Raw genomic sequence first — 27,082 nt, 5'->3', positions numbered from 1 at the left:
GTATCACAGATTCACRGAATGGGTAAGATTGGAAGGGACCTCTGGAGATCATCTAGTGTAACCTCCCTGCTCAAGCATGGTCACCTAGAGCATGTTAGACAGGGTTGCATCCAGGTGGGTTTTGAATATCTCCAGAGAAGGAGACTCCACAACTTTGCTGGGAAACCTGTTCCAGTGCTCAGTTGTCTCCACATTGTTCTGACTGTTCGTAGGTATTTGTCTTCAAACATGTATGGGAAACCAAATGGGTAGTTTGGTTTTGTTTTTACCTCCCTCCTCCCATGTCTAGAATCTACCTCTCTCTGATACAAAGACCAACGGCTCAAAGAAGGCTTGCATCAGGAGGGGTTTTTGCCCAGAATCTCCTCACAAGGTTAGAAAGTTTGGTTTGAAGTATCAAGTAATTCTGTGCTCAGCTAAATCACTAGAGGCAGTTCAGCTTTCCCTTATCCTGCTGTTTTTTTTATATAGCTTTGCACTGTGATCTGCTTTATACAGTACTGATTTAAAGTTGTCATACCAGGTTTCTCATCTTGTGGGCTGTGTTTACTCATTGTGAAAACTGCAGCTTGAAGGCAAAACATGGCAAAATGTGATCTTGACAAATATCTTGTTGCTTTCATGGGGAGGACATAAGTATTACTGCACTTAGTTCAATTTTGGTGGATGTGTTACAATCTCATCATAGTTTATTTCCCTCATTCTGTAAAGCTTCACTTTGCATAAAGGGGATCTGTGTAGTTTCTTTGGTTAGTGTGCAGTCATCCTTTTTTAGTGGGGAGGGAAGGAGGGAGGGAAAATATACTGTAACAAAGTCAATGTCCAGAAGCTTAGACTAGCCCAGTTCTTCCACTACTGCTACTTTGGGAATTGCTTTAACCTGTGTGTCCTCATCCAGTCCTAATTCATCTTTGTAGGTAGAAGGAACTCTTCCTAGGTGTGTGGGATCTATCTCCATCACAGTGTCATGAAACTAGCAACTCCCTTTCCTTTTATCTAGCTCTGATTTTGCTCACTCCTCATCTTCTCAGGTTTTCATTGTGACTTTTTTTTTTTGGGGGGGAGTGGTGGTGTCTCTGGAGGCTTTGCTCCTAGATGTCTCATTTTTCCAAACCCTATAATTAAGAGATTCTTGGGATTGAGAAGCCTGCAGACTTGGGGAATGCTGAAGAAAGGGAAGGAAACCTAACAAAGTGTTGTTGGTATTCTTGGTGCAAAATTGGCTGTTGGAGGAATGTTAAGGCTTCTGACAGGCTTATACTCACATGAATGCATGAGAAGCAAGTGAAAAGAGCATGTGTGGAGACAGGAGGTATATTTAACTTTTTCAGCAGAGAAATCTGTGTGTGTGTAGATGCTGGGGATGGGGATTTTTCATGTTATCACCAACTTTTCTGTTATGCACTTTCAGCTGATCTTGGGAGTTCAGCTGAACACATCTGGATTGCTGTTCAGGTAGATTTTCAGGGGAAATACAAGAAGGTATATTAAGTGCTGCAGATTTAGTCAGTGGTGGTTTTTATCATTAGTCATCAGTACTGCATCGGTGTCCTCATATCCTGTTGCTGCTAGTGCTATTCCAGATCCAGTGTAAAACTGGGGCTCCRAGTCTCATAAAACTAGTATCTCTACTCTTGAATAAAAGAATTTTGGAGGCCTTATGCTATGTCCTGTATGTCCCAGTATATGTCCAATTTTTTTGTTTTGTTTTTTGTTGAATCCATGGATCTTGGCCCAAACTCTGTACTGTTGTGTGTGCGCTCTTGAGTAGCTTTCTGGAGTGTCTCTAGGTGTTTAGAGAAATGKTCTGGAATTTCTCTCTCCAAAAAAGCACTCTGTTTATTAGTAATCTTTTGAGTTGAAAGGTGATGCAGAAATATTTGCCCTTAATAACCCTTCCCTTCCTGCTTATTTCCTTCCCTCTTCAGATTACACGCTGACAGTGGAGGCAGTGAGACTGAAGCCATTCTTTGTGGCAGGCCACACCTTTGAGATGACATGCAAAGTGTCTTCGAAGAACATCAAGACGCCACGCTATTCTGTCCTCATTACAGCAGAGAAGCCACTGACAGATCAGTCCAGTACCAATGGGACCACTCGCATAATCTCCTTGAACCAGGATTCAGTAGTGCGGCTGGAAGATTGGACAGATCAGACTCGCGTGGACGGCGTGGTTCTGGAGAAGGTCCAGGAGAACGAATTCCGCTATAGGATGTATCAGACCCAAATTTCTGATGCTGGGCTGTATCGCTGTGTGGTGACCGCCTGGTCCCCAGGTGGTGGTGGCATGTGGCGTGAAGCAGTGAATGGCTTATCGAATCCTATCCAGATAGACTTCCAAACTTCAGGTTGGTATAGAACTTGTCTGGTGTGTGTCTAGGCCAGAAAAGGAGAAGTTCTTGATGCTCTGCCAGTGGCTTTACTGCCTCGGGGAAGTGCATGCTCTCCTTTTGAATGGAAGGGCTGTCCAAGTGGTGTGATGGACGAGAACTTTGTTCGTCTCCTTTGGTGGTGCTTGTGTGCTCTCCTTTTGGTGGTTTCCTGGAAGACATTTAATGTATTGATTATAATCATGACCCCTGGGTTTTTCTTTAGTAATGTAGCTTTTAAGGTCCTGCAAGCTCTGAGCTGAATTTCAGTATGGAATAATTATTGCCACCCTTATCAGCATTATCAGTAGATTGCTCTTAAGTAATGACTGCCCTGGAAGAGCTTTAGTATAAACTGGATTTCTGTTTCAAAACAGACTTAATCAGCATGGCATTAAATTGTCTGAGCACACCCTCCTGTTGATCTAATTGCAGAAAATCATCAGTTCAAGGCAATGGTAAGGTTTCAGCAACCACAGTAAGGTATGCTGTCACTGAAAAACTGTAAATGCCCTTTGTGGCTGGACTGCAAAGCTCCACAAGTTGGGATGGATTTTAGTACCCAAGTATGCATCCTATTCTCTACAGCTTTACCAAAAACCTGGTAACATAGCTTACCAGGCAAGAAGTATCAAGGGAAGTGTGCCTGCCCTGGTGTACTGCTGGGGAGAGTGAGGGGCAGAAGGGTTGTTTGGATCATCAGAGGTGCATTTTAACACTAACTTCCTGTTATACTGTGTGGTGGGAAGCACTATGGAGTTGTTTGTAATGGTGGTGCTCTTACGAGTGAAGGGCTTATCCCATGATATGATAAATCCAACTGATGACTTGGGCAGTCTTGGCTCTCAGTGTAGCCTGAGGGTATCTCCTTGCTAGGGCTCTCTGAGTAGCTGTTTTGTTTTTATCTAAGACCACCTTCACTCCCTCACTCCTATTTTATAAATACAGTTTGGGAGTAGGTCTCTCCTCACATCCCTTGTTCTTCATCTAAGTTCCAATGTATATAGTATTGGGCTTGGAGGGTTTTTAGAAGATATGGCTGTGACTAAGCTAGAGCAGCTTGACTTTCAGTTGCCTTCATAGCTGAGAACGATAATCATTCTCTACCAGATAATTTCTAGAAACTGAACTTTCCTGAAGCAGTTGCACTGAGGAAGGAACATGGGCTGAGCCCAGGGACAATCAGGAAATGGGGACATCACTCTGTAAGGGGTATTGAAGAGTGGCATCCTGATATGAACTCTGAAGATGCAACCTTTTTCTGAGATGGCCTGAGAGAGGACAGGGACAGAACTCAATTTCTTTCAATTTTGTCGTTTCTGCTTGGCTTTTTGCTTAGTTTTATGATAAATAATTACCTGAAAATAATCTGTTAGTTACCTRTGCAGCAAATACCTCTCAGAACAGCACAATTCACAACAGCTGAATATTGCTTTGGATATATGTTGTCTTTTTAAGGTTGTTTAACGGGCTGTAGTTTCAACCTTACTGCTCGTGATATCCAAGTCAGTCACAGAAGAGAGCACCATTTGCAAAGGGGTGATACAAGAAACTAGCAAAAGTGAAATCCGTCCCAAACCCTCCCACTGCAAGCTCTTACCTGAAGTCTTTCCTGCATAAAAATGGTGGTTCATTACACTCCGAACGTTGCTCTTGTTGCGTCACTTTGAACTCCCATCCAAAAAGTCTGATGAGATGCAATTAATATCCATGCTTCAGAGGGAAACCTGTGAGCTATGCAAGGGAGGGAAGTGTGTACGTTGCAGTCTCAACTTCTTTTTGCGGTCGCTTTCTACTCCCTCCCTCTTCCCCCAGATAGGATTTCTGATGCATGGAGCGTGAAAGGGAGAGGCAATCTGGAGCACTGCCCTGGGAATGTGTGAATTCCAGTAGCACGGCTGAGCAGTGGGAGGCGTGACCCTGACACCCCCTCAGCCTTTCATTCTTTGCAAAAGAATGAAGAGAGAAATTAGACCCCAGGCACAATTTACTGGAGAACTATTTCCTGAAATAATGTTGGCAGGTAGCAAAACCTGGCTTGAAATACCTTCCTTCTCACAACTGGTGTTTGAACTATGTGTCCTTCAGTTGTTACTCTAGTATCTGTGCTGGGCAGTCATTTCTGGACTGGTTTTAAAGGCTATCCTTTACTGCAAACACAACTTCTCTTTAGCCTAAAAAATTATTTGCTGTTGAAAAATCCTTGTTGTCTGGATGTGTTTTGGTGAATTAATCCAGAAATCCTTTTTTAATGGATTTATTTGGATATGTCAGTGCTGTGGGATTGAAACTTTGCTGGTGGGGATGGGAGGACTTGGTGAGCACAGTTAGAATAGATGCTGGCAAGCTTGCTTCCCAAATTACCTTCCTCTTCCCTCCAAATGTTCCACTTGTCTGCTGGAGCGTGGTTCACGTGTAAAGGCCTGCTGTACTTCCTTTCCTCTAGCCCTGCTCCTGTGCTGTTCCTTGTTACTCTGTTCTTGGCTCAAACAGACAAATAGAAATGTAGGAAAGTTATTTGGAAGTGGGTGTACCTGATGGAAGAGGGTGTTTTGTGGATGTGTTTTGTCTGCTGAGTTGTACTGTCTTTGCAAACTGTGACTAACTCAGGGAGCCTGAGGTAAATGTCAAAGTTGTGGAGCAACTGTAAAAGCTCAGCTCAAAGAACGTGCTCATCTTGTGTAGTGTAGTACAGGTGGTTGTAAAAACTCCTTCTCCTAAGAGGGAAGCCGGCACCATATTTTCTCTGCTGTAAACAGTGTAAGGAAGAATTGCTGAGGTAGCTAGAGGCTTCTGGGGAGAACAGAAGGCTCCCAAAACTGGAGGGGAGATGCTAATTGGAAARGGTCAGAAAAAGCAGGGTCGGGGGGTTGCAGCTCCCTGGATAACCGTACAAGCTGAAGAGCGTGCTTCAAGGAAGGTTTTTTTTTTTTTTTTTAATTGTGCATACGCATTGTGCAATGTGATTTATCTGAACAGCAGGAGGCCTGTAAGCTTTTTATATATGAGCAGGGGACTGCACACATGAAACTTCAATGTTTCCTGCCACAATAGGCTTCAAATGTGGCAGTGCTCTGAAATGTTTTTCCATGAACATCTGTGGAAAATGTCTTGCCCAGATTCTTTCCGTTTGAGGCAGGACTTGCTGCTTGCAAGCAGAGACCTTTTCTTCTTTATTCACTTGCTGCTGCAGAGATATATATATATATATATATATTCCAGTTAGTTTATGATCTGAAACTTTAATGTAAAGGCATTTATTTGAAACTTTCTGAACTGAGAACTGAAAAATGGATTTTGTTCACTGAATTGTATAAACCGGAAGTCGTGAGGAAAACCTAGTAGGTCGTTAGTTTTCGTATATTTGATCAATGGCAGATTGTTCTGTATTGTATACATTTTAAGGCCAGAAGGGATCTTGGGACTTATGATCTCATGGATCATAAAACTAATTTTATAAAATGAATGCCTGCTGTGCATCCCATAATTGTAGCTAAACTTAACTTATATTTGTAGAAGAGGAGCAAAAACACATTCCACATGGAGACTTCAGGCAGTATTCTTTGATGCTTCTTTGTTCAGCTCCATTTAAAACAGACCTCTTCCAGAGGTTGGTCAGCAAGCTGAGGGAGAAGGGCAGCTGTCAGTGCTTGCCTTATTATTTTTCCTTTTAATTTCATTGCATCATTTCTACTGTTTCCTCTCCCCTTAGCCATCAGGTGATATATGTACACATAGTCTTTCCTTTAGCCTGGACAAATTTGTCGTCTTTGTTCTTGACTGGTCTCCTTCTGAAGCTTGACTACATCAAGACAGCTTCTTGTAAGGCTTATGATACTGCTCAGCTAGCCTGAAATCTCTAACTTGTAAAAACTCAGCTCTCCAAGTCACCTAGAGGTGTTGCTTCAGTGGCAGAGCCTCTGTATTGCACAGGCTGAGCAGAGGATGGGAGAGGATGCTATTCTTCATCGTCCCCTTTGCCCTCAGCCTTTGCCGAGGTCCACCAGCAAAGGTGGGCTCCAAATAGCTGGGAACTGGCCTGGGATCAGGTCCTGCAGCTTTGCGTGGTGTTTAGCTTTTGTGTGTGTATGTGGTGGTTCCCCCCCCACACACACACACCTTTTAATACTGAGGCACCTGGTCTCTGTGAAATACGCCTGATTTATCTTGGAATAATATTTTTTTATTTAGCATCCATTTTTTAATTTTCTATCCCTTCCACCTTGTGCCCAGCCACCTGGGGTAATGTTCAGAGTGTCTTTGCCCCAGCCTACAATCTTGGTGTTTTCCACAGAAGTCACTGGTATTTTTCTTTTCCTTGGGAGAAGCAGGGAGAAGGGTGCTTTTCAACTTGTAAATAGAAGTATGTTGTTAGAGAGAACCATTTGGAGCTTGGCTGTACTCTGGGCTGGCTTCCCCAGTGTCATTCAATAGAGGGTAAAAAGCTCTGGAGAAGCAAAGCAAAACAAAAGGGGACTCTAAGGGAATCATCTCAATGAAGTCTTCAACTCTGGATTACGTCTGCATGTGAGCTCATTGTACAGCAATGTGTTATCATTTGCTTTGGAAGAGAGATAAAACTAAGCACTGCTGAAATACGAGCTGAATATTGATATTGAACTTGCAATTAAAATGAAATGATGCCCTGTAATGACCCAGAGAGACTCAGTTTCAAGAAARGAGAATAGCGATATTTTTAAAGGAAAGAAACCTTGGTCATGGAAATGAATGAAGAACAGTACAGCAAAAACTTTTTGGCGAGAAAAGCTAGTATTTTCCAGCCCCTATTAAGGGGGGAGGCAGGAATATGCTTTGTCATTTTGTGCCTTTGTGTTTGTACGTGAACTTGTAGCTGGAAATAGAAACCATAGCCTAAACTACTGTGAGTGTTTCTTCCAGTAACAACTGTTACGGGGCTTGGGTGAAACTACTTAGGGAACAACTCCATGAAGAAGCAGGAGAGGGCCAGGGACTGGAACAGTGTGGGTGAAAGAGCTCATTATCTGGRGAGATGCAGATCATGGAATCCTCAGTTGAAAAGTGGATGATCTAGTGCCAGGACAGATATGAGTAATATTGTGAAAGCAAGAGAGCTAGTGGATTGCATCAGTGTTTTTCCTTTGTGGTTTGTGGAGCTGGCTGACTGCAAGTAGGGAAATCACATGTGGTGATTGCTGCCTTGGTGCTGAGCAATCCTATACAGGATCTCTGTCTGGTTACTTGACCTTTCTCTGCTCTAATTTGCTTGTCTGGAAAATGAAGATACCTCAGTTCTGTGGGGTTTTTATACCTTATTTTTGCAGAGAAATACTGGCAAAGATCAAGTAGAGAAGGTCAAAAGGTTGCCTAGGATCTAGCTAATTAGGAGTTCTTTCTTCTGCTACAAATCCAGATTTTAACTGCATTTTGATTATTTTTCTCTCCGTTCTCTTTTTTTTGGGGGGACTGAAGTTGGATTATTAAGCAGTGAAGGAAAGTAGGGAGAATGGAGTGAAATCAATTAAATAGGTGTTCCAGTTAGATTCCGGGGGGCCAAATGTCCAGTTTGGCAAGCCAGCACGGACGAACACACACACAAACTCTCTTCAGTAGCAAGCAGTTTATTAGTAAATACTTACAAACAGACCGACCCGATGGTAATCTCTAGAGGGACCACTGCGATGCTTGTCCCGATCGTCTGCATCATGAGAGAGGGAGAGTCGGCAGGCACAATCTTTTTRGGCGTCTCCGATGAGGCAACGTGGTCCTCTGTTGCGTAGCRTCCTCCCTCTCCTTCGGAAAAACTCCGGTATTTATGGTTATTTGCGGTAGGYGGGAGTYCYGGCACATGGGGCCAACAGGTGCAGGGAGTCTAGCCCAGCTCCACCTCGGTTGCATAACCAGCTATGATACTGCGCATGTATGCAGACTTATTTCGGGGGCCACATTGACTTTGGGGGTCGCTATTTCATTACTCTTCAACTTCGGACCTTCGTGTTGACTGCTTCTCATGGTTATTCTGTGGCTGGAAGCCACAGAATCTATATGTAACCAACTGCTGCTCTTTCTCACAGGTTTCCAAGACCTTGCTACTATTTGTATTCCGCTTAACACAGTGGTATTGTTCTAGACACCAAAAACTTACAACACGGACCATTCCCACCAAGTATCAGGTAGTACGGATGCAATAGGGCTAAGGGTTTTTATTTTTCCCTCCAGTACATAAGCTGGAGCTGAGAAAATTAACTCAGTGAATTTGACCTACTGCTTTCAACCCCCTAGCCTGTTCAGCCTCATTGAGCACTAAATAATACACCAAATTTGGTGGAGTTTGGTTTCTATTTTGTTTATATGTGTGGAAAAATTTGCAGTATACTTTTTAGCTGAAAACTAAGTTGCTGTTGGATTTGGATTCTGGAATTTTCTTCCTGGGTTGCGTGAAATCAATGATTTGAGCAATGAGATTTGGCCATAGAAGGGGGCATTCAAAAGAAACTAAACTAAATGCATCCTGATCTTGGAACTTAGTTTTCCTTTAGCTAGTTCTGGAACTGTACTAATAAACTTCTAACTTTAGCTTGCAAGCACTCAGAAGTCAAGAAATGGTCTGAAAGCTGTGTTTTTTTTTTCTCCTTTCTTGACTGTAGATGCTCTTTACTATAAAAGTTATTACTTCATTAAAGAAAAAGTGTTGTTTTTGAAGTTACTTAGTATGATGAGGAACAGTCTCTGGCTTAGCTTAAATCAAAGATCTCTGCAGAAGATGGCAGTTTAGGAGAGAGTTGGTTAACTCTTAGGGGAGTTGGGATTGCTGGTTTGATCTGTATGTCCATACTTTTTCTTTGATTCTAAATTAGCTGAAAGAACAACTGTTATCTCCAAACCTGAAGTTATCCAGCTGTAATTGTTTCTCAGCTTTGGAACTACTGGACAGCTTTCCTACACTTAACTCTGCTTTGTTCTTGATGAGCTATGCAAGTCATGCTTGATCTGTCAACCCTGCAATTGAAGATAAATTCTTCTGTTTATTCTCTTGCATTATGAGTAGGTGCCAATAACCATATTTCATGCTGTTAAATACAGGTGGCAAGCTTGGCAAAGCCACATCATGTGTTATCCATAAAGGGTTCTGGTTTTCTCAGTGTTAATGAAGCATAAACTCAGATCTCATTGAAGGAGAGTTTGCCCTCTCCTAATCCTTCTTGTGATACTGCAAGCACTTGAATGTGGCATACTGAGACCCTGTCAGTCACAGTGTCTACTGGGGGTTCCCTACTGCTGTGTACTTGCATGTATGAGTTTGGTTTATGTGTCGTTCTTCTGTTTGTTCGTTTGTTTGCAGAAGACTGCCTGGTGGCATATTTGTCTTGGAGGGTCCTCAAGCCTTTAAGGTACATCTGGCGGCATCCTATGGTTGCTCTTGTGCCATTTATTTATTTATTTATTTTTGCTGAGGTACRTTTCTTGAGTCTGTAGATGCCTGTTAGATTAGGTAGTGGTTTTACTTGTAATTCACTAACAAACACTGATTTACTGTTGCTTTTGTTTGAGACTGGCATGCAGATCATTGCTGCTTCTCTTTTGTCAGAAAGGTTCAACTGAAGTCAGGGTAAATTGTTTAAGCTGGGGGGACATAAATCAGGCAAGTACTATTCAGGATAAAAGCACTTATTGGTTGGTTTAATTTTCAGGGCAAAAAAGAAAATAAATTAATAACTGTTCTATATATGAGGGTGGCATGCAGATGGCATTAAATGAGGCATAGAGCCGTGTTACCAGCTTCTGTGAGTCTTTCCCAGGCTGGGGTAGTGGCTACAACTTCAACTCAAATGTACCTTTTGTTGGAGAGAGAGGGGGTTACGTGGTCCTCCTGATCCAGCTCAAGGCTAACAACTCTCCATGTTGCAAATGGTCTCCTGTCTTGTCAAGTTCTGTAGTGGGAAAAAAGCATCAATGAATATGCTTTRTTCTATCCTTTTATGTCTGAGAGCAGCCTGAGGCCAAGTTCTGGGGCATATGGGCAGAGAGAAAAGGTGCTCCTCCTGGGAAGCCACAACCATGTAGTCTTCAAGACTGTGAGCAAAGAAGCTTTCACTGTAATGAAGCTTCCTGGGGGAGGGAAGGATTGTTTTCTTTCAGCTGGAGAGAGGGAAGAGCACTACCCTTGACATATCTCTGAGCTCTCTGTTGAAATCCAGCCCTTCTAACACAGGACAGTGATTTCTTCCCTGGAGGTACAGGATATATTAATTTGTAGGAGATGTAGACTCTGGTAGGGAGATGACCAAAGGGAAATTACTGTTTGTGGCTTACTGAGGAGAAGTATGATCATGAAATGACAGAGCAGCTGCTGCCTAGAAGTCTGYTTATTGCTCAGGAAACTTTGACTTATTCCGTGGGAGACAGACGGGAGATGCACATAGTAACCCAGAAGTGTAGCTGGGGCAGTGCTGTGTTACCATAATATGACTTTCCCTGACTGAGTGACCAAACAGCTTTGCTTTTACACTTACAATACTCAGCTAAGGAGGCTCAAACTCCACTCTGCATTAGTGGTTTCTTGAGCATGCTAGAGTTTGAAGCAGTGTCTGCTGAATGCAGTAGAGATCTGACTTTTGATCCAGAAACAAGAGCTGAAAAGTATCATCTGTGTGTACATTTTTCCTTGTTTACCCTACTTAGGAGAACCTTGCAGCCCACTCTTAGCTGGGCAAAGACAGGAATCATGTAGCTCATCTCCTTTGCTCGATCCCTGTGATCATCTGACAGGGCAGAACTGTTTGCAGGAGCAAAGCCTGAGCTCTGCTGTCAGCATGTACAGGAGTGCAGCATGTCTCATGTTTGTGATGCARTGTAGGTCTTTACTTCTGGGACTTGGTGTAGACCGTGAGCTATACACAACAGACCAAGATTATGATGGTGCTGTTCTGTATTTGGTCAGTGCAGCAGAGGGTATGTGCTGGGAATGCCCCAGGCAGATTTGATAGTCACTTTGTTTCTGTTGTTTTGACAGTTCATGCACAGCTTGAAGCATTTCAGATTTCAGTTGACCAGAGTGCCTTGCTCCTTCTGCCTTTCCAAGTGCCCAAGTCCTTCTGCATTTCTAACTAGTCTCTTAGCACCTTGAACCTGTGGCTGCACAAATCTGGAAAAATATGATGGGAAAGATCTTGTTTCTTGAGAAGAAACAAGTAGACAAGGGGAATATGGTTAATGGGGACATATCAAGAAACAAGTAAAGTTCCTGTAGAAGGAGCCTGGACAGAGGCTGAGGAAGCAATCAGATTAATATCTGTTTCCATTTTCTCAGAAGGGATCTCAGCATGCTAAATTTAAGTTAGGACCTGCTCATGAAGTCACTGCCTCAGCAGCTGTTCTTCAGAGCATTTGGGACTCCTATTTCCTTAAATATGTTCTAACGTGTAGGAGTTTCAACCAGTAACCCACATATAACGTCTAGTGCATCTCTGTCACTATTTCTTCCTTGCTTTGAGGGGTGACTTGCAATCTTATTTGTTCAGTAGAGTTGATTTCTAGTAAGGAAATGGGTACCAAACCTTCAGGGGTGATTGTGTACAAACTACAATGGTGTATGAAGTGTAACTGTTTCTGGGGCAGAAAATAGGACTGTAATGGATTTACAGTTTGTAACAAAGAGCAGGACTTTGTGCCCACTGGAAACTGTGGGATATTGTGCCCACTGGAAACTCTGAGGGGAATTTAAGAAACAACAGAGAAATTATTGCAGTGTAATTGGATTTCAGCTCTTAGTGTGCTGTGTAATTTATCTTGACCAAAACCAGCTGGGCCATTGTGGTCTAGAATAGTTTCATCAAAAATGACAGCTCTGGCTTCATGGCATCTCCACATCTCTTTCCATAGCCTCAGTTTGGAAGTGACGTGATAGTGTGGTATGGTGAGTTATGAGCATAGCTTCCCACAGGAACCTGTTGGGAGGGCAGGGGGTAGTGGGTTGCTTGGACAGTTTCCTTAGATGTTCTTTGTAAGAAGTGTTGTTTGCCACAGATCTCTAGTGGATTTGAGGATTACAATTTCTGTACTAAAATGGTAGTCTGAAAAAGTGGGGGAGGTCAGCTCTTCCTACAGCTTTTCTCTCCTGTCCCAAGCCACTCTTATATTCTTGGTGCTGCTGCTATTCTGGAGGTAGCTGAGCCCAGCAATGACAGCAGCTAAAGGAGCCCAGGGAAAGGAAAGGGTCAGTTTTTAATCTGAGCCTCAAGTTCCTTCTTGGGTTCCGTGGTCCCTTTCCCCAAAGCTGTCCTGGAGGGAACTATCAACACCAGCTTTCCTCCTCATATCCCTTGCCTTCTTTAGTGAAGAAATCACTAAGGGTATTCTGGTTTGTTCTTCAGCCTTTGCCTGTGAAATAGAGAGTACTAGCAACATATCTGAGAAGCCATGGCTGTGTTAATTTTGCACCAAAGATACAGTCGCTGTCAACATGTAGGGATATTTTTTTTTTGTTTTTTTTTCATATGCAGTTCAAGCCAAACTCTCACATCCCTATGGTGTGAGCATTTCATAATGGGCTAATAGCTTTCATCAATATCATCACCAGCTACAGCTAGAGGACTTCCTATGCCTTTAGGCATGACACATCTATGGGGGAAGAAACTATCTATGGTGAAGCCTGAAGGAGAACCCACAGAAAAGCGTTAAAAGATGTGCTACTTGTGTTGTCTGTTTCAGTCCTGCAGCAGAACCATCTATATTGTGTAAATACTGGTTTGCTCTAACTTCAATTCCTATTGAGAGCCTCGTCCAAAAAGATCTGGGCTGGATTAACCTGAGAACCTGAATTCTCTAGCTCTTAGTGAAATCACCAGTGGAAGAAAGGCTCCTTTTGTGCAGGACAATAGAAGGCAGATTGAGCAGCAGCTTTTGTGTTGTCCGTGGTCTGTGACCTGGCAGAACTATGGGTCTGACAATTTGGGTACTTTGTCTTAGTAATGGAATTACTGGCTAAAAATGGATAACTGTTTTGTCAGATCTATTATATGATTACTTACTACTACTTCAGACCTCTTATCTCCATAAGCAAGTACAGAACCCTTTAAAAACATGCAAGGAAAGAACCCTTTAAAAATACGCGAGGAAAAGTTTTGGATATTGAAGAAAAGCCTATTATTCATAATTGTGATTATTCTTTTCTTTTTTCCTTTTTTTCTTTCTTTTTTTTTTTTTTAGGTCCTGTGTTTAATGTCTCGGTGCATTCTGACAACCAGATGATTTACCAGGGTGAGCTGGCAGATTTGCTCTGCATCATCACAACAGAAGGAATGGCACTCGAGCCAGGTATTTCTGCAAAAATATATTAGTTGCAACTCGTTTGCCTTTACCAGCCAGAACAACACTGAAAATGAGAACCCTATATTGTTTGAGTGAGGCTGGGGGATTGAGGACCATGGAAGTCTTACCAAGGTAGTTAAACCCGAAGAGTGTGTTTGCTTTACACAGCCTCATTTAGAACAAGACTTTTGTTTTGCATTCTGTTGGGGAGAGGGGAAGTGTTCTTGCTGCTAAACCCACCTGTGCTATCTGTACCAACTGACTCTTGCTGCAGGCAATCTCAGCCTATAACCAATAGATGGGCCATGACAATTTTTCCTGTCATCTTTAATTAGTAAGGCAAACTGTCATCTATGAAGAAATCTTAAATCAGCTGGCCAGTCAGATTAGCACTTCAGAGTGGATTTTAAATGGAACAGTTCAGAGTGGATTGGAATGTAAATCTAAGAATCACAAAAATTGCCTACTGTAGCCTAAATACTGCAAATTAATATTTCTTACTGATGTCTTCAGAGGTGAGCCCCTCTTTTGCATGAAAAGGGAAGAATAAATGCACTATGTAATTGCTATGAAAAGGGCAATGGACACTTTAATGGCAAACTTTTACGAAGGGCTGAAAAGTTTAGAGAATTGCTCAAAACTTAACAGCTTACCAAAGGTTTTCTGAGCTGCTTTTCATCAGGAATAGTGTCAGAATAGCTCTGGGTTGCTATAATAAAAAATCAGGTTTGGGAGGAGTTTAGTTCTCTTTTTATAAAATCATTTTATTTGTATGAATATAAAAATGTATTTTAGATATGAAAAATATATATTTAAATACATATCTAAATATAAATGTGTGAGATATAAACAAAGATGCGATTCATGTAAAGCTTGCATAAATTGCTACAAAATGGTGCTGTGCAAGAAGTACTATGTCTAGTGTAGCTGCTGATGAGATGAAATGTCAGGTTTAGGAAGTTTCAGACTGTCCATTTTACTTTAAATGCCAGTGAAGCACAGAAGCAATTTGTTAGATTAGTTCTGTGCTTGTGAAAAAAATGATAGAATTGAAATGCTTTGTAGAGGAGGGAAAAAGCTGAGTAAACTCTATTACAGTCAAAAGATTCATAGCCTGGGAGATTGAACAGTCTGCAACAGTGTATGTGTGTATGGATGCCTCAGCCTGTCCTTTACTGTGCTGTGCAGGAGCCTCTTCTAAGTCATAGTATTCCCAAGTTCTTACACGTAACTGTTGCAAAGCGGTACCCAGAGCGGCTGACTTCCTTCACAAAGCAGTGCTTGCTGGCTAGGAGAAACTGCTGTTTCTGCTGATGTTTAACAGCTGAAGTAACCTTTAGCTGTCTTGTCAAAGAGGCCTCAGCATCCTTCATCCATTTGGAACTCAAAGAAGCTGCTTGCTAGCAGCAGAGCTCACCTGTCAGTGCTCTGTTGCAGTTAGCTTTGTGATATGAGTGTGCTTGCTGGTGTGAGACTGGGAGAAACCCTGCCAAGATAAGGATAATTGAATGGATTTAAGCAAAAAGGTGGCCTCTCTGGGGATCTGCTGATCTGCACAGTTAAGCTTAAACTGGGCAACCTTATTAGAAGGCATTGATGTCTATTAAATTGATAGACTCTGCCTGGAGTTTGGAATTGTTGCAGTCACCAGAGATTGCTGAGCAGCCAGTGCAGAGTTTCAAATGTCAGCACTATAATCTGTTCTGTAGCTGCGTAACATCACTGTGAACATGGCAGATCTCTGCCTCTTCCTCCCCCTCCCCCCACTGCCTTTCTTTTTTCTTTTTCTCTAATAGGGCAGAATAGGCACAGCCAGTGGATATGCACAGCAAGAGGTAAAGTGTGGCATTGGAGCAGGTGTTGAGGAACATCTGAGTTCATGCTCTAAGCCTCAAGTTGCCGAATGAGCAGGATTTGGGGTTCAACCAGCCACACTCCACATTTTCTTGTGGAGAAAATACATCTGGGCCTTTCAGATGTACATGAGAAACTGGCAGCTCTCCAGTCTAGCTGGCTGTCTGGATGAGACTGGCAGAAGAGCTGCAGAGAACAGCTGGGATCTGAATGGCTACAGGGTGTGTGGATTTCCCTTGTAATTCTGCCTTCTCAGCCTTGAGAGATGGAGGGGACTAGGGAGTGGGAAAGCAGAGCTGGTTAGACAAAGAAGGGTTTTAAGGGCTCGTGTGGTAACAGCCAGATGTAATTACTCGGTAGTAACTCTTCTTCCACATATCCCATATCTGATCTGTCCCTATGCTGAGTTTGCATCACAGTTTAATTCACAACTGAAATGGAGATCTTGCTTGAAATGAATGGCAAAGCATTAGACAGACTGAAAAATAACAGTACTGTGCCATACCAGTGGGGCAGTGAGGCATGGAGTTGGAGGAAGCCTGAACCAGCTAATCAGATAGGAGGAGCAAGAACTGCTGTCATCTCCTAGAGAAAAACAGCATTACTGGCCTACTTTTCTGTTTAAAAACCTGATGTGAAAGAGGTGAGCAAGTGCCTATGAACACTGCTGTCCTGGCTATATCCTGTGGGACACTACTGCTTTCAAAGGGTTTGAGTTCAGGACTCACTCTTCTGGTGTCAGACCTGCTGCAGCGGTGTATTTTGGGTCCTCTTGTGAGCAAAGAAGGATCAGTGAATTTCATGGGATCTCTTGCTAAAGTGCATGGCCTAAACAGTTTGAAGATGCTTGGTATGCCAGTCAGCTCTGTTATTGTAGCTGCTCATCTTTGCAAGCACGTGAACTGGTCAGTGTGTATACTTCATATAATAAGTAGTGTAAGTATGTGAACTGTTGAGTGCCGTTTCCTTTCCCTCTCTGAGCGCATAATCAGGAAAACACAATGCTTGGAAGGAGTTGAGGAAAAGCTAAACGAGCTATGATCTTTGTCGATCATTATCTTTGTTATGGTTAGATGAATCTGTTTGTTTCTAGAAGTGTTAGTTCTCAGTTGGACCCTAGTCTAGTGGAGGCAGTTTGCAGTACTGTGTCTGTGTGTACCCGGCCTGTGGAAACTTCAGAAGGGTGGAAAAGATTTTGGTATGACTGCTGCATGCTTTAATTTCCTCTGCTACTTTGAGACCCTGCTGGAGTGGAGTGTGTATTACTAAGGTCAGTACATAGTAACAACTGCTCCATCTAAAGGAGTGCTCCTTTGGCTTGGCAGCTGTGGTTGGGTTTTGAATTGGTATGAGGGTGTGTGTGTGTCTGGGGGAATTAGTGGTACTTCTGTGCCCTGAAGATATAAAGCTACTTCTAATATTTTTGTTGAATACACACTTTAACAAATGATTTTTCTAGACTTCCCAGATGACCCCTTCTTGACTATGTGCTTAGGGATTTAAGAGTATTACTTTCTCTGCTTGAAAGGAGAATTTTTTTTTTTTTTTTTTAATCTCCTCCAGACAGACCCAGTGGGCACTCTGGAGAGTTCAACAAAACCAGCTTATTTTGTTTACATCTTATATCGCTTGAAGTGGTTAGTCAGCTCTCTAGGAAACCCTATTCAACTTCATTTAAATGAGATAAACAAAAAAAGTATCAAAACTGTGATTCAGCACTGTAACGAGATGCTGAGAGCCCCATTCTAAGCAGTGGAAGTGTATGTATGGTTCCTAAGAGATGGTCTAGAAACAGGATTCCCTGTTTTGAGGACTAATTGGCCAGGGAAGCAGTTAAAACCCAGACAGCTTAGTCCTGTGTCAAATTGAAATGTGCATAAAGATGTGCTTTACATGTTGATGATCCTCGCTAGCTGAGGAGGGGGAGAAGCATAACACCACTATTAGTCTGCTCACAGAGCCTCTGAAGGGCCAAGTTCCCAGTGCTCTGTGTTCCTTTAGAAAGCAATTAAGTTGCATGAACTGGGGCACTGATGTCCTTGACAGCCTTATGAATTTGGTATTGGGATGTTATGCTTCTCTAATGCAGGAGTCCCTGATGTCCCTGCCCAGTTGCCCCATACTTACAACATTGTGACAGGGAAGAAAGTGAAAGACACCATTTACAGTATTAAAGGTGTGTCTTGTGTAGGGGGAGGGTTTTTTTTTTTTTTGTTTGCTTGGGTTTTTTTGAGGGGGGTCTCTAATAGATTGGGAACAAAAATTGAGTGTGACTTGTCAACCTTGATTCAAGGTATATGAGTGGGGGTGATAACAGGTGCCTTTGGGAAGCTAGTGTATGACCTAATTTTTCTGTCAGTAAAGCCATGTATTTATCAGCASTTGGGAGCTGCTAGGCATGTTCATCACTGGTGTTGCTGAATTCTCCTATGTTCTTATAATATGAAAAATTGTGTAATACATAAAAATGAATCAGATCAGTTTGCATGAAGCTACCTAACAGTGACAAGGAATCCTTGCAGCCATATCCACCCTCTAACTCTGTGTGTCTGTAGTGAGTCACTAATTTCACACTGTTTGTATGGACTAATAAAATGTGTTGGCGTAATATTTTTGTCCTATCATAGATATGTTGTAATTACAGAAGATAAATTCAGCTATTTCAAAATAACAGCAAGTGCTGCCTTCATTCTTGTATATGAAGGGAAGGAAACCTCAAATGAACTATTTGAGAATGAAAAGAAGGAATACTTCAAAGATAGCAATTTGAGAATCTGAAGGCTTTTGATTTTTGTGTGTGTGTGTTTTATTTTTATTTTTGACTCTGTTGTTGAAACCTTTATGGCAAATGCAATGGTGTGTTCATTGTAGTTAGGCTTGGCCTGGAAAGTGTCTACATGTACCTGCAGTACCTGAAAGCACAAAGAACTAGCAGCTGTCTTGATCTTTGGAAGGAACTGGTCATTCCCAAAGTGACTTCATGTGGACTGGTGCTATTACCATATTTGGCATACACAGGCAGCTAGGACCAAGAGCAGTTTATTGAAATAGAGCTCTCTCCAGTAGAGGCTCCAGTTCCCACAGATGGTTAAATGAGTGTGCAAGGCAGAGGTCAGAGTTTGGTCACATTAGCCTACAGTGTGTATAGGGTGTGTGTGGTTGTTCAGTGTTTTTTTATTTATTTTTATTTATTTATTTATTTATTTATTTTTTATTAGCTTTGATTTTGCAGGGGATGGTGGAGGAGGTGAGGGGTGTGTGTGTGTGTCAGTGTTATGCCAAGCAAGTAACAGTAGTATTTGCAGTATGATAGATAAGAGTGGTTGTTGTAAAGGCTGCTGGTCCATGTCCTATGCTGACCTCTAGATAGGACTGGGAAATCTCTTCCTGCTGTAGGCCTGAAAAGTGTGMCAGGTCCCCTTTTGAGGTTTTGTGTCATCACCCAGAGCAGCTGGCTGCGGCAAGCAAGGCAGTAAACTGGCTCGTGTCCTAAAACAGTCTGGTCAGCCAGCATCTCTGGTAGCAACAGAGTGCTGCCATCTGCTTTCTCATCTATTGTTTCAGTTTTTTGAAAATGTAGGTGAAAACAGTGCACTTGACTTATAGTGTGTGTTTGGTCTTGCTGCTCATTTCCTCACCATCCCTGCACAGAAGACTAGTTATAACCCAAATAGAGGGTGTGTGCTCCTCTGCAGTGAGGGAGGATGTAGTGCCCGGTCAGTTCATGCTATACCTGAAGCAGCAGAGCTGAGGATGTCCCTACTTTGCTTCACAAGACTATCTTAAGATACCCTTCCTTTCTGCGGTGTCATCTTGCCTGAGAGAGGCTTAAAAATCATGTTCACTTCAACTTGTAAAGAACCTGAGTACAGCAGATAATCTAGGGTTTTAACTTTTCCATTAGCCTAGAGATAAAATCTGGAAGAGAAGAGCAAACTCACTTAGATGAAAGATCATTTTTAAATTTGAGATTGCTAATATTGTATTCCTCACAGATCTCAACACTAGCAAATGGAGGTTTGATATGCACCTGAATTTATAGGGGACTCTCTTAGGTATGAAAAGGTTAAGCCCTGTGCACACATTCTAGCTGTAACAAAAATATGCACACACAGACAGAAACCTCTGTTTCCAATTTGAGCCTATCAGCTTGTTAATTTGCCACGGAGGAAGAGCTGTTGGTGAACACTCATGCGTCCAAAGCCCCCTCTTGTCTATGCTCTAAGTCATGCTAGGTTGAAGACTGGCAGATGTTGCTGGGCCCATGTAACCTCTGTGAATTGTTCTTCCCTACTCTCCATGTGTGAGAATCCATTTATCTTTAGTGGTGTAGTTAGTATGTTCAGAATAACCTGCTATAATCAGTAAGTGGTGATCAGAAAAGACATGATACATCCTTCCTGCTTATCTTTATGTTAGTAACTGAGCCTAGAAGAGAAGAGTTCATTCCATGCTTTAGGTTCTACACATCTTGATTGTGATAGTGTCTCCTTGTTGCTGTCAGTTGGATTGCCTTTCACAGGGCTCTAGAAAATAGGTAGTATTCAAATCGTATTTTGCTTTAAAAACTTTTTCTGTTTCTCTATATCTAGATTGTATGTAACAGCATCCCCACTGTTTTCTACTAAAATACTCTAACACATTAGCAGAGCAATGCAGTGATTTTTTAAAGTATGTATTCAGCTACACCAGCCTGAGAGGGTTAAGACTGAACTCTGCTGATGGGATCAATAGAATCTTGCATGACTGTGAAAAGAGCTGGATGAGCTGATGGACTCTTGACTACTTGTCAGCTGATGTTAAAGTTGGAAGACGCTGCAAAGGCTTTTTGTAGATTATCTCTGGCTAGTAAAATTTGTGCAGACAAGACTGCCTGATGATGCATGAAAGTAAACATTAACAGTGGAAGATTCAGAGAAGCATCATGGTCAGGCTTTGATCCTGAATGCTTTGTGTTTTTTGTAGGTAGTTCTTTTGTGCTTTGTGTAGAATCTCTGCCCTCATTTAGGCAGGCTAAACATGAGTAAGAAGCCTCTTTAAGAAAGTCTTTGTGGCTTGGTAGCCTCTGCAAGAACATAGTGATTGCGAATCATTCTCTGCTAGCAAGTGTGCAGCACTTCTATTTCCTTGTCACTGCAGTTTCAGCATCAATTAGAGTACTTCTCATGACCATAGGCCTGCTTAGTGAAAATTTGCATCTGAGGTGAAATATAAATTTTAAGATAGTGGGCAGGAAAGCAGGCAATCTCCTCTGTCATCCCTGTAGTTAGTCACCCTTTCTGTGCAACTGTATTCTTTCTGGCAGTTGCAATTCAGTGCTTTGATCTTCCTACTAAGGACATGTTCAGGGCACCCTTTTTGTCTTCCAGTGTCAGACTAGTACTTGACAACTTTTTCTTCTTGCTCTTAGCTCCAAACTTGCTCAGAAGCTGACTATGCTTCCATTCAGTCATCCTCTGATTCTAGGAGCCCTTTCCCAAGCTAACTGGCAGCATTCACTGAAATTCTCCTGGTAACTCTTCAAGTCTGTCTCATTTCTACTTTCTCCATTTCACACATTCCATCTCACTTTCACAAAAGCAGCACTTCCACTGCCTGTACATGTTGGAAGGTCTAAGACATGCCAACATCTATTCCCAGCTGTTAATTAACCTTTAGATTACTTTCTATGGATTTCAATCCTAGTTCCTCTAGTTTCCAGTGCTAATTATTTTTCATGTCTTAGCATTTCAGACAGATTTGTGCACTTAAGACTGTTTCTGATTCTTCCATTAACCCTGCTTGTACTGGAAAGCTGGTGTTTGAAGGACAAACGGTGAAACAGAAATAATCATCCAGTTGTTCATATTGCTTGCAGATTCACCCTTCTACTGATAAAGTGGCACTATGAATACCCTTTGGAGCTCACCAGTCTGTCCAAATTCTGCTCTGTCCCCAAACGCAGATGATATGTCCTTTGATGTCTCCTGGTTTGCCGTGCGCTCCTTTGCCTTGGATAGAGAGCCCATCTTGCTAGCCTCACTGGACCGGAGAGGGATTGTGACACAGAGCAGGAGAAATGGGAGCAGTGATCTCAGCCTGGAGAGAATCAGCCCACTGGAATTTCGGCTCCGTGTGTATGGCTGTGAGGACCACGACTTTGGGAACCACTACTGTGTAGTGACCCCATGGGTGCGATCTGCCACGGGGGTATGGCAACGGGAGCCTGACATCAAAGCCAAGCCTATCTTTTTATCTGTGAAAATGGATGGTAAGAGATTGCAATGWGTGTGTGGTGGGGCTTTAAGCCTTTGTTATACCTTTCAGTGGCAAATATTCTTGAAGCTATTTTTAAAACTAACTGTGATAGTCTTATTAGATTTTTTTGTTATCCTTTTTTGTTGTTTTCAATGTCTAATTCTAAATTCTATAATGTGGCTAGGCCTGAATGGATCACACTCATAGTGTGTTTTCCTTCTCGAGCTAATGTTGATATTTTGCATAGCTGGGACATCTTTTAATTAAGGCTCAGCATCCTTTCCAAGTGTTAACCCTTCTACTGCCTGCAGGAGGAGACCTTGTTTTGCAGCTGGGGTGTGTTGAAGTACTGAGTCAGTCATGGTTAAGATCAAAGCTAAGAACGGAGCATCAGAGATCTGACTTCCTCTTAACCGCAAGGCTTGCTCCCTGCACTTTGTTTTGCCTGCTTGTTGCAAGCATTGCTAGACTTGAGAAGTAAGATGCACATTAGATGTATCTAATGAACAAACACATGCTATGTGTTCAGCACATAAYTAAGGTTTTGTACTGGAAGCTTCCCTCACAGCTATTTGAAGAAAGTTTACAGTGGGAAGTCCTAGGAAGTTGAATGAATCAGAAGTTATTATTCTCTCTACCGGGCAGATGATAATGATTATAACTGTACTTTCCAAACTCCTTCCATTTCTCGACCCTGCCCTTTAGCTGAATGTAACACTTCAAAAAATGAAATTGCTAGTTTAGGCACCAACTTTAGATTCTGATTAGACAGGATTGCTTAGTGGCAGTGAATGTACAGTTGTAATCCAACAAAGGATAAATAAATCCAGTCCTTGTCATTTAGAAAACAACTTATAAAAAGAATGCAGCTACAATCTGCCACTGGCGAAACCTTGCAAGGCTTTTGTTTGGAGGAACAGGTAATGGGGGTACCTCTTGGAAGCAGCCTTCACTTTACTATCTCACTCTGTGGTTTCTCTAGTGCTTCTAGTCTCCCTGATGCTTTGGAATGATGGAAGAAGAAATAGAGGGTATGTTGATGAGGCAGAAGACACCAGTCTTTGAAACCTTCAAAGGGCAGAGTTAGGAAGGAAAATTAGTTTAATTGCCTCCCGAAATAATTAATCTGCCACTGACTGAAAGGTGTGGGTTTGTTTTCTGCTTTCTTAGACAAGAACAAATATGTCCTTTGAACTTCTCAGTGATGTAATGACTTTATTTGCCTTCCTCTTTCAGTTCTGAATGCTTTCAAATACCCCCTGTTGATTGGCATTGGTCTGGCCACTGTCATTGGACTCTTATCCTGCCTCATCGGCTACTGCAGCTCCCGTTGGTGCTGTAAGAAGGAAGTGCAGGAAACGAGACGAGAACGTCGCCGGCTAATGTCGATGGAAATGGACTGAGCATGGGAGCCAAAAGCACTTCTGTTTCATGAGAGACTTGCAGGGCTCTTGGACTGTGCTGAGACATGCACTTGCAGGCCCAGACAAGACAGTGTGTTTCCTCTCTGATTTCAGCCTGAACCTCAAGCTTCTCCTTGTTACACATCATGTCCTGAGAGTGCTCAGGCCATATTTAGCAACTCAGAGTTCTCCTTTTCCAGCAGCACTTTCTGCACAGGGAAAAGTCCTTCTAACATGCAAACTGTTGAGCCTTCTTTTCAGCAGGGCCCTGTGACAAAATTGACTAAGTTTTTTTGTTTGTTTTATCTCTTCTCATGGTTTCGAAAAGATGGTGGGAAAGAGGATGGGTAGGAAGGAGATGATAGAAGTGTTTAACGTCCATCATGTTAACCAGTCTACTCTTCCTGCCTTCCTCATCACACCATCCTGTCCCCTTTCTCTGGTGTCTGACTTCTCTGTGTTAGGACAAAGACTGAAGAAGAGTGCTTGCTGGTGCCTCCTGAGGCTGTTGCAGTGAAGAATTGCTTTATGGTTGTGACATGCCTTCTCTTCTCTAGCTTTCGAAGAGTTTATGGTTAAGCCCAAAACAGGAGTTGCCTGTCTGGAGATTTGAGATTTTTTTTTTCTTAAGGATTTTTCTGTTTTCAGTGCTCAACATTCATAGCTGTGGTGAATAGGGCCTGAAGAGTTAGTCCTCAGACAAGCATTTCCTGGATCTCTGCCTATGGCCACCTTCTCCTTCCATCTCTCCACTTTCTTTTCTCCCTGCTACAGCTGCTCCTGTTGTGCCTCAGACCCTGTTCTGCTTGTGATAGTGGGGCAACATGGTGTCTAGGAACATGGCCCAGCTTTCTGCTGGTCTCAACATAGAGGTAGGAAAGCTTGCCTCAGTGGYGATAGTATGACTCATGGAAAAAGCAGGGATGTGTTCTTGTGTGTAGCTGGCCGACTGATGATCACATTTAGAGGAGATTTGGAAGCTAGGTATTGCGAATGCATGGCCCAGACTCTAACACTGCTTCTGCCAGTCACTGAGTGGCAATCCTTGAGCCTGCGAGCAGAGTCTGGGATCTGTGATAGATAAGGCACAGCTCAGGTTTCTTTCAGAGTAGGAATAAGAACTGGCCCAAGATCAAGCAAGAATCCTTCAGATTCCAGTGATTCTAGTCTTGTACAAAAGGCCCTCTGTTCATGGGCCTGCAGTAAGGCTTTCCCCATGGGTTTGAGGCATATTTCTAGGTGCTATAATATAAGWAGTCCTGCTTTGGTCTTCCATGTACTCTGACCTGACTCCTAATGGGGAGCAGCTCTTTTTTCTCGGCAGCTCTGTCTTTCCAGCACAGCTGGTGTTTTAAGCAATAAAAGTCAGAATAAAGTTACTGTGTATAAATAAACAAAGAATAGGACTGTACTCTGTTTTGATGTTACAGCCTGGGTTTGGCTCATGTCTTGACATGGGGAGGATAGGGAGTCTAGAACTGAGGCCAGGGCCAGGGCTCCATCCTGTTTATTTTTATTTTATTTTTATTTTTTTATTTTTTAGGATAAGAGATGTTAGATGAGGAAATCCACAGAAGGTAGTGGCTTTGGTGTACTATTGCCGATCTAAACATTAATTATGTCCTTGATTATCTCCTTCGCTAACAGCTCATCCCAGTGCACATTCCAGAAGAGCTGCAGGTCTAATATCCTTGTTGTTATGATGTCTTCATTTCATATTAGTACTTGTGGAATCTTTCATTCAATGTTGAAGCTATTCCAGATTGTTCTTTTTTGAGTTTTTTTTTTCCCCTGTGCTACATTGACCTTTGTCCTAAGGCTGTTGTGAGGTCTTTTTCTGTAGCACTGTGTTCTGCGCTCAACAAAAACCCCTGTGCACGTGCACACATATTTACACATGCACACATGTCTAAGGATTTTTGGAAGCTGAATGTGAKACATCTTCAAAATGGGCTTGACTTTCAGAGTGGGAGCTTGCAACTCTATAATTTAACTCTTAGACATTTCATGTAGTGATCCAAAACTGACATACTCAAAATCTATAAATCTTTGGGAAACCTTGGCCTGAATATCCACAGAAGCTTTTCTTTCTGATCTGTTGTTTTTTGTTGTGGGAGAGCTTTAGGAGGCCTGTGTTGCAGACGATTATAGCTGCTTTTGCTGAGGAATAGGGCCAAAACAGTCTCTAGCTTCCGCTCTGAAAGCCCAGAAATCTGTAGTGGTGCTTTCCAAAGCAGAGGAATTGAGGAGAGGATTCACTCAAATACCACTTTGTCAGCAAGAGGTTTTTCTTTCTTTCCTGTTACACTTACTGTAGTGAAATCTTGCTTTTCCCTAGACATTCTGGGACATCAGTTTGTTTTGAATTCTGACTGTCCTTTTCACACTGATCTTAAGCAGCTTCTTTCCTATTTTAACATCTGCTTTCTTCACCAAAGGCTTGTGGCATTGAGGGATTGTGGGAGGGGTTGTACTGGTTAAATTTCAAGCACAGCATCAGTCACTTGTTCTCCTTGAAGACTGAATTCTTGTTTATGTGCTCCTTGGCTGAGCTTTGGGGGAAAGAGGATCATGACTGTAATGCAATAATTAGGGAATGGATGAGCAGGGAACCGCCAGCTCTTCCCAAGCACACAACACAGCACACTTTCTCCCTGCTGGAAGAAACTCAGGGTTATTTTGGTCAGGGCTCCCTGCCCCTTTAGTGAAAGGTTCCCATGTCCTCAGTTAATATGCTTGTAATAAACCATCTTTGTCATTCCAACTGAAGCAAATTCACCACTAGCTCGTACTGCTGCCAGCCCCGTGAACGGCAATGCTGCATCTCCTTACACCTTGTTTTTGCTGTAGTTGGAAGGCTAGAAGCTGAGGTGCTAGACTTGCCCCAAAGTTTTCCTTCTAATTGTGCCAATTTTGTATTATTCCACTTTTTAAAAATATTCTGGCAATCTTGTTTTTAATGCAAAGATGTCTTGGTCACTTTCCATGTTTTTTATTATTATTATTTCCTGTGTGATTGGGGTGTGTGTGTATCTGAGTGGAGATAAGTGTGCATGTGGTTGTGTATTAAACCTGGAGAGTGTCAGGAGAGTAAGCTGCCTGAGATGCAGTACAAATATCCATGTCCTCCCAGTTGCAACCTGTGGTATTGTCCAAGTATCCTAAGGGCTCACATTGGTCTTCCTCTGTTTGCTTTGCCACATCTCTTGGTTAAGCTGGTAAATTCATCCAAGCATTTGGAATTTGATGCAGGACAAGCTTGAACATCATATAGCAGAAGGGCAAGATACTTTCTTTCACTTGGTTTAATTTTGAAATTATAAAATGTTTGGCACAATTCCTGAATGCAGGTACCAGATAGTTCTAACAATGCTGTGTAAAATGTTTCTTTTTATGTTTAAAATAAAGAGCGAACCTTTTTTGATTAAGTCTGTGCTGTGGGTCTTGATCTTTGAGCTATGAGCAGTTCTTCCCTTGTAGTTTGCACTTATGCAGACACTATTGTAGAGGCAAGAGTGTCAAATAAATCTTACAATACTGTTTCCTGTACTGTAGCAATGTAGCAATACTGCTACATACAGTAAGCACTGCTTACTGTATGAAATAAGARTTGTCCCTGATTTTCAGCAAGTTTAAATGATTTGCTTACATTTGTGTGATGAATCAGAGCTCTTAATTCCTTACTGAATCTGTGCTGTTCCTCCCTCATTTGTAGTCAACTTTTCTGGAGGAATTTCAGTTTGATTAATTAGGGCTATAAGTCAATCAAGAGCGCATGTTTAATATTAGATTAGATGTTGAGTCTTCCTTGACCCTTCCCCAGGCTTCTCATTTCCAAGGTACTAGGATGATAATCAMTAGTGTTGGAAGCAAACCTCCTGTTTGCCAGTGGCTTAACCCAGAATGTTTTTTTYCGTCAATTTATTATGC

General features: G+C 42.2%; 1 protein-coding gene across 1 annotated transcript in view; it reads left to right on the top strand.

Moving 5' to 3' along the window:
• PTGFRN (prostaglandin F2 receptor inhibitor) overlaps positions 1-26,580 on the top strand; it is a 42,060-nt gene extending 15,480 nt beyond the window's left edge. The window contains exons 6-9 of the mRNA XM_085323050.1: positions 1,929-2,348; positions 13,557-13,664; positions 21,457-21,762; positions 22,986-26,580. Coding sequence (XP_085179176.1) covers positions 1,929-2,348; positions 13,557-13,664; positions 21,457-21,762; positions 22,986-23,152 — 1,001 coding nt within the window. The 3' untranslated portion in view covers positions 23,153-26,580. The remainder of the gene's footprint in view (positions 1-1,928; positions 2,349-13,556; positions 13,665-21,456; positions 21,763-22,985) is intronic.
• Positions 26,581-27,082: the final 502 nt, after the last annotated feature.

The sequence above is a fragment of the Rhea americana genome, unplaced genomic scaffold (assembly GCF_003343005.1).
Source record: "Rhea americana isolate MKP2758 unplaced genomic scaffold, rheAme1 scaffold_81, whole genome shotgun sequence".
Lineage (NCBI taxonomy): Eukaryota > Metazoa > Chordata > Aves > Rheiformes > Rheidae > Rhea > Rhea americana.
This window is presented reverse-complemented; position numbering and strand designations above follow the sequence as displayed.